The sequence below is a fragment of the Neovison vison genome, chromosome 2 (assembly GCF_020171115.1).
Source record: "Neovison vison isolate M4711 chromosome 2, ASM_NN_V1, whole genome shotgun sequence".
NCBI classification, from domain to species: Eukaryota; Metazoa; Chordata; class Mammalia; order Carnivora; family Mustelidae; genus Neogale; species Neogale vison.
This window is the reverse complement of record NC_058092.1, coordinates 101,371,301-101,383,629: the sequence shown is the minus strand read 5'-3', so window position 1 is coordinate 101,383,629 and position 12,329 is coordinate 101,371,301. Positions and strand designations below refer to the sequence as shown.

Below are 12,329 nucleotides of genomic sequence, written 5' to 3'. Positions count from 1 at the left end.
CAAGTAATATATTATATGTTAATTAATTGAATTTAAATTTGAAAATAAATAAATAAAGGATTCACCCATTTGAAACACTGAGTATTTACCATATTGGAAAAAGTCAAGAGAGGAAGAAAGGTAAAGTAGTATCTGTTGAGTCAGGTACTGTGTTAGCCACTTTTACATAACTTGATCCTTACAACTCTCAAGTGAGAGAAACTTAGAGATATATAGCTTGCCAAATACCATTATGAAAAGGAGACATATGTGCTTCCCTCCACTTCAAAATGTTTATTCTTGAAGTATGATGCATAAGAACAGCAAAAATGGAAATACTGGTGACATTATATACTTTTTCAGCATTTTAATGTTTTCCTAAGACAGTAATTTCAAAATTTCAAAAAACCAAAATTTCAACATTTTGTTTCCAACTTCAGATAGGGAGTCTAATGTGAAACAGCCAAGGCCACACATCTCTTTCATAAGCTGTTCATAATTAACTGAATCATGTGCCTTTTGGTATGAAAACTAATCAAGTTTGTCAACTACACCCAAAAAATTTAGTACTTCCTCAACATAGCCAGACAGGCATGAAAGTAGGAAAAAAAGAATGCTTTCCTTTCTCAAGGACAACTTGTAATGTCTAATCTAGAAATAAATCTGAAACTGAAGACATCAAAATAGTTCTATTTCCTTCCTCCTTTCACTATTTAATATTTCAATCCAGAAGCTCCGAAAGTCAGGGGTCTGTGCCCAGAGAGTATGCGTAGAGAGGGCATAAGACTGTCTGGAGAGGGCCTAAGACCAACACGAGGAAGGTGAAGCCAGCCGGACAAAGGGGACTAAAACCCCAGAGAGGTCCATGTGAGGAAGATGCACTGACCAAGGCTGCACCCTGGTGAGGGCAGGAAAGTGGTTTCATAGAGTAGAAGGAATAGTAGTGAGCAGATTTCACACTGCCACAAAAGAGAAATATGAAAAGGCAGAAAGCCAGAATAAACCTTATGGTGTTGGGCTGAACTCAGAGCTATTAGTGTGAACTCATGGCTGCTGATATTTAGAGATAAATTAGAAAAGAGTATGGACATAAAGGTTAAGAAGCATGGAGTAACAACAGTCCATGCCTGGGGGGAGGCAAAGTGGGAAAAGACCCTTCCTGAGGAACAGGAACACAGGAAATGCCTGAAGTGGAGGGAAGAGACAGAATGTCAACAAAACCTTGCCTGCCAGGTGCACTCTAATTACAAGGTGATGTTAGAGGAATTTGAAACTAGTGGTACATTGCGGGTAATCTCAATAGTAAAAAACCAAACCTGGTTCAACTCCAGACTAAACTGACTGAACCACCAACACTAACAGCACAGGCATAAGCAGTATCAACCTCAGTCTTTACTGTCCTATACTTGATATTTGGCATTCAGTCAAAAATTATGAAATACCTAAGCAAAAAGAAAAAAACAAAAACAAAAAACCACTTTCTAGAGAAAAAGCAAGTGGCAAACCAAGCTCGGTGAGATTAAAACAATCTGAGAATTTAAAATGATTTTGATTAACATGGTAAAAGACCTCATTAGTGGATAAAGTGGAAAACATGAAGACAATGAAAAATTGTAGCAAAGAAATAGGAATTATTAAAAGTCAAATGAAGGGGAGCCTGGGTGGCTCAGTGGGTTAAGCCGCTGCCTTCAGCTCAGGTCATGATCTCAGGGTCCTGGGATCGAGTCCCGCATCGGGCTCTCTGCTCAGCACGGAACCTGCTTCCCTCTCTCTCTCTCTGCCTGCCTCTCTGTTTACTGTGGTCTCTTTCTGTCAAATAAATAAATAAAATCTTTTTTAAAAAAAAAATGTTTAAAAAAAAAAGTCAAATGAATACTAGAAATAATTTTTCAGAAATCAAAGAAACTGAGAGAGAAAAAGTCTTCAACTGGCTTAATTAAAAGTAGATTCAATGGAACTAACAAAAAAAATAAATCAGTGAACTCAAAGACAGGTCTATAAAAATTATCCAAATTGAAACACCAGGAATAAAAAGTGTGGGTGGTATAAAAAAGAATAGTGAATTTAAGAGCTAAGAGACAATTTCCAACAATCTGATGTATGTGAGATTGGAATTCCAGAAGAAAAGGCAGAAAAAATATGTTAAAAGATAGTAACAACTTTTCAAATATAAAGCTACCAAACCATACACCTAAGAAGCTCAGAGAACCTCACGCAAGATAATTAAGTCCTACTTGCCCCTCCAAACACAAAAAAGCAAAACCACTGAGATTCCTCACATGAAATAAAATATGAACCAATTATCTTAAAGACAGCCAAAGGAGCGGGGAAAGACACATTACATATAGAGGAACGAAGAATTAATGCACACTTCTCAAACTATGCAAACCTTAAGCTAATGCAGTAACCTCTTTAAAGTGTTAAAAGGGGGATGTCTGGGTGGTTCAGTCGGTTAATCCGCTGCCTTTGACTCAGGCCATGATCCCAGGGTCCTGGGATCGAGTCCCACATGACGGCTCCTTGCCTCGCAAGGAGCCTGCTTCTCTCTCTGCCTCTGCCTGCCACTCTGCCTGCTTATGTGCTCGCTCGCTCGCTCTCTCTAACTGACAAATAAATAATGTTTTAAAAAATTAAAATAGAGTATTAAAAGGAAAAATACAAAGAAATTATCTTTCAAAACTGAAGAAGGAAGTTTCAGACCAACAGAACTTAGAGAATCTACAACCAAGAGACCTGCAGTATAGAAAAAGTTAAAGGGAGCTCTTCACACAAAAGGAATACATACCAGACAGAGGCTTAAATCAACAGAAAAATGAAGACCAACAAAAATGACTGAAAGATAAAAAGGCGTATTTTTTCTTATTTTGAATAGCTCTAAATAATAACTGACCACCTAAAGCAAAAATAGCTAATAGCAATGCCCTATGGACCTGTAATGTAAGAAATGTACAGTAACAAAAAACAGCACAAAAGAAGACTGATAAGAATTAAGAATATACAGTTGTAAAGTTTTCACAGTACAAGCAAAGCAGCATAATACTGACTCATGGTAGAACCAGGATGAATTAAGATACACAGTAAACAAAAAGAGCAACCACTGGAAAAAAAAATATTGAGAATAAATAATAAGTCTGTCATGGAGATAAAACAATCACAAAAATAATATAAAATTAGGCAGGAAAAAAAGAGGAATGAGGAACAGATGGGACAAATAGAAAACAGCTGACAATGTGGCAGATTTAATGCAACTCTATCAGTAGAGATAGATTTAAAGCAACTCTATCAGTAGCTTTACTGAATGTAAAGGGTCTAAACACACAAATTAAAAAGATTATCAAGCTTTCTTCAGGAAATCCAACTTTAAATATGAAAACATATAGGTTAAAAGATAAACCAGGCAAACACTACATAAAAGAAAGCCAGAGTGATTATGGCAGTATCACACAAACTAGATTTAAGAACAGAGAATGTGAGGGCACCTGGGTGGCTCAGTTGGTTAAGTGTCTGACTTCAGTTAAGCATCTGCCTTTGGCTCAGGTCATGATCTCAGGGTCATGGGATTGAGCCCTGTGTCCAGCTCTCTGCTCAGCAGGGAGGGGAGTCAGCTTCTCCCACCCCCTCTGCCGCTCCCCTCTTGTGCGCTTGTGCAGGCATGCATGCTTACTCTGTCTCCGTCTCTCTCTCTCTCAAATTTAAAAGAAAAACTCATTAAAAAAAATAAATAAAAAGAAGAAGAAGAAGAACAGAGAATGTGACCAAGGATAGAGAAAAACTGTAAAACAATAAAAGGATCAGCCAAGAAGACCTAACAATCCTAAGTGTACACATATCTAAGAATAGGCCTCCAAAATACATACAGACTCCTCACCTAGTATTTGACAGACCAAATAGACACAAAATTAGTAAAATTACAGAAGATCTGAGCAAACACTATTATCTACTTTGACTTAATTGATATTTTAACAAAACCACAGCAGAATACACACTCTTTTCAAGCACACATTCTTTTTAAAATAGATCATAAAACAAACCTCAATAGTTCAGTAGAACTGTTCTCTAATCACTGCCTACCAAAAACTTAAAACTAAAAATAACAGAAAAATCTGTGAAATATTTGAAAATTTAAAAATGTATTTCTGGGATACCTGGGTGGCTCAAGTTGGTTAAACATCCAACTCCTGATTTCATCTCAGGTCTTAATCTCAGGATTGTGAGTTCAAGTCCCATACTGGGTGTGAAGGCTACTTAAAAATATATATATATAATACATATACTTCAAAATAACTCAGGAATCAAAGAGAAAGAAAAAAAATAAAAAAATATTTTGAACTAAAGGAAAATGAAAATATACCAAAATTCATAGGATGTAGCAAAAGAAGAGCCAAGAAGCAACTTTCTAACACTATTCTTTTTTAAAAGGTGTCATACTGATGATCTAAGCTCCAAACCTAAGAAACTAGAATAGAAAAAAAGAAACAAACGGAAGGAAGTAAATAAGTATAAAAGGAGAAATGAAACTGAATGCACAAAAATAGAAAGAAATCAATAAAACCAAAAACAAATTATCTGGAAAAAAAAAATACCAATATACCTATATCCAGACTGACAAAAAGAGAAAATGAAATAGGGCACATTACAAACGATCCTACATGTATGAAAACAATAAGGGAATATTACAAAACCTTTATGCCAACAGTTTACACAACCTAGAAAAAAACAGGCAAATCCCTAGAAATACACAAGCTACAAAAACTACAAAATCCACTCAAGAAAACATAAACTGAAAAGTACTATATCTACCAAAGAAATTAAACAGCTTTAAAACTCAGTTGAAAAAACAGAAACAAAAAGCTCCACAACCACATGACCTCGAAGGGTATTCTACCAAACAATTAAAGAAGAAATAATACCAATTATACAAAAACTTCTCTAGTAAAAGGAAAAAAAAAAAAAAAAGAAGAAGAAGAAACACTTCCAACTCATGAAGTCAGCATTACTCTTATAAAACACAGGTGAAGATATTAAAACTACATATAGACCTGGGGCACCTGGGTGGCTCAGTGGGTTAAAGCCTCTGCCTTCAGCTAAGGTCATGATCCCAGGGTCCTGGGATCCAGCCCCACATTGGGCTCTCTGCTCAGCAGGGAGCCTGCTTCCCTTCCTCTCTCTATGCCTGCCTCTCTGCCTACTTGTGATCTTTCTCTCTCTCTATCAAATAAATAAATACAATCTTTACCAAAAAAAAAAAAAAAAAAAAAAACTACATATAGACCTATATGCCACATGAATATAAATGCAAAAAAAATCTCAACAATGTATTATCAAATCAATCCTAGCAGCAATATAAAAAGGATAATACCCCATGATTAAGTGGGAGTCAGGTTTCTTCCTGAAAATGCAAGGTTGGTTTGACATTCAAAAATCAACCAATATAATCTGCAAATCAACAGAGAAAGAAAAAACATCATATATAATCTTATTAAATACAACAAAAACATCTGACAACATTCAACATCCATCCACAATAAATAAAAAAAATCTCAGCAAACTAGGAATGGAAAGGGACTTCTTCAAGAGGATAAAGGGCATCTACAAAAAACCTATGGCTTAACAGGGAGCCCGGTGGGTCAGTGGGTTAGCTTCAGACTCTTGATTTCAGCTCAGGTCATGATCTTAGGGTGATGAGACTGAGTCCTGCATCAGCCTCATGCTGGCATAGAGCCTCCTTAAGATTCTCTCTCCCTTTCCCTCACCACCCAACTCCTACCTATCCTGTGCACACATGTGCAGGCATGTTCTGTCTAAAAGGAAAAAAAAAAAAAAGAACAAAAAAGCCTATGACTAACACTTACATGTAACAGTGAAAGACTAAATGTTTTCCTATAAGATCAGGAAACATATAAGGATGTAAGGCAAGACAAAGTAATAAAATAACTACACATAGGGGGCATAGAAGGTGGCTCATTCGTTAAGCATCTGCCTTCAGCTCAGGTCATGATCCCAGACTCCTGGGATCCAGCCGCATCGGGCCTCCCTGCTCAGTGAGAATCCTGCTTCTCCCTCTCCCACTCCCTCTGCTTGTATTCCCCTCTCTCTCGGTCCCTCTCTATCAAACAAATAAAACCTTTAACCGAAAAAAAAAAACAAAACAAAAAACCTACATAAATAAAATTGTTCTCCATACAGAGAAATGAAACTATTCACTGATGACATGATCATTTACAAAAGAAAATCTCAAAGAATCTATTAAAACCTATTTAAAAGCAACTAGAGGGGCGCCTGGGTGGCTAGTGGGTTAAGCCTCTGCCTTAGGCCCAGGTCATGATCTCAGGGTCCTGGGATCGAGCCTCGCATCAGTCTCTCCTCAGCAGGGAGCCTGTTCCCCCTCTCTCTCTGCCTGGCTCTGTGCCTACTTGTGATTTCTCTCTCTGTGTCAAATAAATAAATAAAATTTTAAAAAATAAAAGCAACTAGAATTAGTGAATTTAGAAAAATCTCAGAGTACAGGTCAATATAAAAATCAACCGTATATTGCATAATGTGAACGCTGCTCTTAATATCACTGAAATGTAATGGTAAATGAAAAACTTTGTTATGTACATTTTATAATATTTTTTAAAATGATAGCATCAGGAAGTTATTCAGTGATAAACAAGATGTACTAAGCCAGCTGAAAATTTAAGTCTTACTTAAACTTTCTTTTAAATCAACTGTATTTATATATACCAGCAATAAACAATTAGAAATTGAAATAAAAAATACAACTTATAATAGGACCAGAAAGTATGAAATATGCATAAATCTACCAAAATATGTAAAATATCTATATGCTAAAACTAGAAACACCAAGAGAGAAAATTAAAGAACTAAGTAAATGGGTAGGTATGTCATGTTCATGGTTTGGAAGGGTCCATATTTGTTAAGAAACCAATTTTCTCTAAAGTCATCTATGGATCCAAGGTAATCCCAATAAAAATCCCAGTAGAATATTCTGTTAGAGATCAACAAACTGATTCTAAAATAGAAAATAAAGTAAATGGAATAGCCAAGACAATTTTGAAAAGGAACAAAGTTAGAAGACTTGTACAACCTGATTTCAAGACTTTCCATAAAGCCACAATAATGAACAGAGCGTGTAGTTCACTCTGTTTACAGAGTATAGTTCACTCACACAGTGTGGCAAAAGGACAGACATAAACAGCAAGGTTAGAGGTCGACTAACACATATATGGTCAAGTGATTTCAACAAAAGTGCAGTCAATTAAACAGAGAAAAGGAGAGGCTTTTCAACAAATGTTAGAATTTTTTAATATCCAGAAGGAAAGAGAACAAGCTTACCCTATACCTCACAGCATATACAGAATACAACTCAAAATGAATTACAGACTTAAAGTAAAAGTAAACCTTAATATTTTAGAAGAAAACATAAAAGAACATTTTTGTGACCTTGATTAGGCAAACATTTCCTAAATACTAACAACAAAGAAATCCATCTTTACAACACATAAAACAAAAGATTAGTTTCGTAAATTTACAAAGAGCTCTTACAATCATTTAGACCAACAAACCAGTCAAATATAGAAATTCCTCAGGAAACAAACAGAAATTACTTATAGCCTCTTCCTTTAGTTTCTCTTTCTCCCACTCTCCAAATCCATCCTTTAAACCCACCTAAGCAGTAAAAAGGGATTTCCCAAACCCACTTCCCCATCACAGCAAGTCTCAAATCAATCAATTGTATTACATACACTAAGACTTCCAGAAAGGAGAATTCAGAGTTGTTGCTGTGTTCTTTTTGTTTTTTTAATTTATAGCAAAAAATCTCATCTGATTTCCAAACAGGCAGTTTTCATAATTAATTTTTGGTCTTAGGAGGATCCATATTAATTCTTCCTGATTCATTCCTAATTCTGATTTTATTAATTGCCCCCCCACCTTGTTTCAACTGTGTAATTAATTGCAGCGGCCAAATCCTGGAGGACAGCTCCCGCAAAGGAGAAGTGGTGTATACACAGATAGAATCTGTGATGAATTTATGTTTTATTAAAATTCTCAAAATGGAAAAATCATTATTCCCAAGGACAGTTCTACCTGAAGCATCCAGTTCTCTCAGCAAATCTTTATAAGAGTTCAATTATTAAAAAATTAAGAAAAACAATATGCTGTTAAGGAAATCTTTCATTTTATTAAAGTCCATTCAGAGCCCCTTCCCCCCCAAACAAAGTGTTTCACTTGAGTGGCTCACCTCTTCTCCTGAAAGGTAATAAGCGGCAAGCAGGCCTCCAATAAATCGAATGTTGACTTCAAACACAGACACCTCTGAATTCTGTGAAGACATGTTGAAAATATTCACATATACATAAAACTTCCGAATTTTCCAAATATTTTCAATACTTCCCACATTTCTCACAAACACCCTGCAGAGAATGTTTTTCTCCATTTTCCACACCTTCATTTCTCATACAATTGCAATCTCATTCACCATTTATTAATGTTACTGAAACTCCTATTATGCCACCACAGTTTCCTACTAACTAAAATCATTTTTATGTATATTACCTATCATTGTGAAATTGTCAATATATTTGATGCTCTTGACTATTTTCTCTTTATGAAACCCTCCACTTCTTGAATTCTGGAACAGCAAGTGTCTCTGTTGGGTCCTTTTTCTTCTGTTCTAGTTACTATAGCATACCGTCCCATTTTTACTTATATTTCTCATGAATCTAAAAAATTTTTCCTCGTGTATATAAAAATTTAATAAATGTTAAAGAGGGATCAAAAATGATAGGATGATAGATTACTCAATTAATAATGTTGAGAAAATGGACTCTTAGGTTAGAAATAAATTTGGATACTCATTTCAGATAGCTCTTTCTCTCAAAATGAAGTCCAAATAATTTAGAAATAAATGCGCCTGGGTGGCTCAGTGGGTTAAGCCACTGCCTTCGGCTCAGGTCATGATCTCAGGGTCCTGGGATCGAGCCCCACATCGGGCTCTCTGCTCAGCAGGGAGCCTGCTTCCCCTTCTCTCTCTTTGCCTGCCTCTCTGCCTACTTGTGATCTCTGTCAAATGAATAAATAAAATCTTTAAAAAAAAAAAAAAAGAAAGAAATGCAGAGAAAATTACTATAAAAAAGTAGAAGAAAATGTAGACAACATATATAAATTTCCTTGACAAAACAGGTACTTTATAATCATTAAATCAAGTATACTGACAACAAATGATGAAAGACTTGAATTTCCCCAAAATGAGTATACCTATAAGGAAAAACAATAATGAACAAAATTAAAAGGCAAACAAAAAAAAAAGGGAAATTTGGCACAAATATAGCAGTACTAATAACCTTAGCATATAAAGTTTATATGCTTGTATTTAGATAAAGATACAGATAATGCTGAGAAAAATTCTAATACATGGAAAGAAAAGTAGAAGTGGCAAAGAACATGACCAAAAGAATCCACAAGATATATACAACTGACTAGTATAAAGGTAACACTCATAACTAATTTTTTAACAAAATTTAAAAGGAAATATATATTATCCAGAAGTCTTTCTAACATTCACAGGCAGAACACATAATTTGCTAACCCAAAAGTGTGTATCTGATATAGAATTTTCACAATGGAATTTTTTTATTTAAATTCAACCAGCCAACATATAGTACATCACTAGTTTCAGATAGTGCTCAATACTTTATCAGCTATGTATAACACCCAGTGCTCATCACATCACATGCCCTTCTTCTGCCCATCACCCAGTTACCCCATCACCCTACCTGCCTCCCCTCCAGCAACTCTGTTTGTTTCCTATAGTTAAAAGAGTTTTTCATGGTTTACCTCCCTCTCTGATTACTTCCCGGAATTTTTTAGTAACACATCTATCATCTCACCCCATCCACGACAGCAAAATGCTTTATATCACTTCATATATTCCCAACATATAGTATATTGCAGGGCACAGAACAGACATTCACTAAATACAGAGAGGCCACGGAAGAGGGAGAGAGAGCAGGCCTCTATCACTCACCTAAATAACCCTCTAATCAGTGTCCCTGATTTCAGCCTTACTCTCCTCCTTACACTCCATTTATGCAGCACCCTGTAGGCAGAGTGAACCTCTTACATTTTAAGTCAGGTTAGGTTACTGTTGTGTGTAAACTTTTACAATGATTTCTGGTTACACTCAGAACAAAATAACTGTAAGATCCAACGTAATCAGATTCCCCACTACCTGACATCATCTCCTACCAAGAGGAGTCCTCTCAACTTACTTTATTATCACCAAATGGGTCTACTTGCTGTTCTAGAATTACTGAACTCATTCCTGAATGTCAGTCTTACCCTTAACCTACAGATCTCTGAATAGGAAGCTTTTCCAAACACACCATACAAAATAATGAAGTCAGTCCTCATCACTAATCTCTCTTAACCTGCATTATTTCCCCAATTAACACTTACCACCATTTAATTACACATAATTCTTTATTTGTAAAATTCAGAACGTCCCTCACAAGAGAGGTAATATAAGAGTTCTAGAGGGAGAGAAGGGACAAAACAGAAGACAGGCATTATTCAAAGGAATAGTGATGGTGAATCTTCCAAAACTGATGGGGGGTGGGGGATAGATTAAAACAAGGGGAAAACAAGATAGATTACTTGTGAAAAATTAGACTGACAGCATGATACCCAATAGTCTAACAGGAAAAGGAAGACAGTGGAACTGTACCTTTCAAAGCTTAAGAGAAAATAACCAACCTCCAATCCTATACTCAACTATAATATCCAGTATGAGAGAGCCTTATATCCACATGGCTTCCACTGGGTCTCTTCTCAGAGACGTCACCGTAGCAGAGAGTCCTTCACTAGCCACCCCATGTAAAATGGCAACCACTTGCTCCAATCCTACCTGCTCTTCTTTACAGTTCTCCACAGCATTCATCACCACCTAAACTATATATGAGTTGAAGATTTATTTACTGTTTTCCTCCCAAAATTAGAGTAAAAACTCAAGGAGAAATAAGACTGTTTTGCTCATTACTGTATCCACAAAAGCCAGAACAGTGCCTTTCCCAGAGGAGGCATTCAATAAATTTACTTATTTATTCCTTCATTCAGTCATCCATTCATTCATTAATCTGGAAGTTTCAAATACAAGGTGGAACCAGCTAGACAACAATTACACATAAGACAAGAGGGAGATGAGCTAAACTAAAGCATTCTAAGAGACTTATGTTCTTCAGAAACTGATTAATTTTAAACTTAAACAGTATAAATATAAAATTTTAAGGATAACCCCAGAATGAATGAAAATGACAAGTATAAAAGTCAATGTAAAAGAGGGCAAACAAGACACAAAATAACTTCATCTAAATAAAGGAAGCAGAGGGGCACCTGGGTGGCTCAGTGAGTTAAAGCCTCTGCCTTCAGCTCAGGTCATGATCTCAGAGTCCTGGGATCGAGCCCCGCATCGGGCTCTCTGCTCAGTGGGGAGCCTGCTTCCTCCTCTCTCTCTCTGCCTGCCTCTCTGCCTACTTGTGATCTCTCTGTCAAATAAATAAATAAAATCTTTAAAAAAAATAAAAAATAAAAAAAATAAAACAAAGGAAGCAGAAAATAAAAACAATGAAAGTACTGTAATAACATAGGTTGAAAAACAAAGATGGAAGGCCCAGCTCCAAATATATGTTACCACAACAAATGTAAACATTCCAAACTTGACAGTTAAAAGACTCCAAAACTGGATAACAATAACAAAATCCAGAAATATATTATATGCAAAATATACAGCTAAAATATATGACACAGAAAGGCTAAAAGTAAAGGGATGGTAAATGATTGTCCTGATTATTAAGCTCTTTTTTCCTCAGATTTTCAAATCTATCCTTCTATAGTCTACTTGGTAAACTGGAACTGGACTCTACAAATGTGTGTCTCATTAGCCAGCTGGCTCCCTTATGGGCCATGCCAACAGGAGGTTTTACAAAGATAATACAAGGCTGGAGGAAGGAGAAAGGACTTATTCCTTCCAATTTACTTCTGGTTTCTGACAGTGTCAAACCAGGCATGGTTCTTTGCCCTGGCAGTGGCAGTTGGTTCCACATTACAATTCCCCTGCCACACACACACATTCTCCAAATCAGCCTCACTGTGGCCCACCAGCTAGGGACCCTCTCCTCAGAGGTCTGAGTCCCAGCTCTAAAAAAGCCCTTTTAAGAGCTCCTACATACTAGCAGCAGAGTTCCAAATTACTAAATTTTTGTAATCCCCACTTCTTCCCACTGTTCTGACAGTCCCAGGGAGGTAGATATTTACTATAGTTACTCCCTCTTGTAATACCACAATGTTCT

The 12,329-nt window shown here is 36.2% G+C and overlaps 1 protein-coding gene across 1 annotated transcript in view; it reads right to left on the bottom strand.

Annotated features, from left to right (window-relative positions):
• MAN1A2 (mannosidase alpha class 1A member 2) overlaps positions 1-12,329 on the bottom strand; it is a 187,683-nt gene that overhangs the window by 106,671 nt on the left and 68,683 nt on the right. Inside the window, exon 5 of the mRNA XM_044239005.1 lies at positions 8,225-8,305. Within this exon, the coding sequence (XP_044094940.1) occupies positions 8,225-8,305 (81 nt within the window). The remainder of the gene's footprint in view (positions 1-8,224; positions 8,306-12,329) is intronic.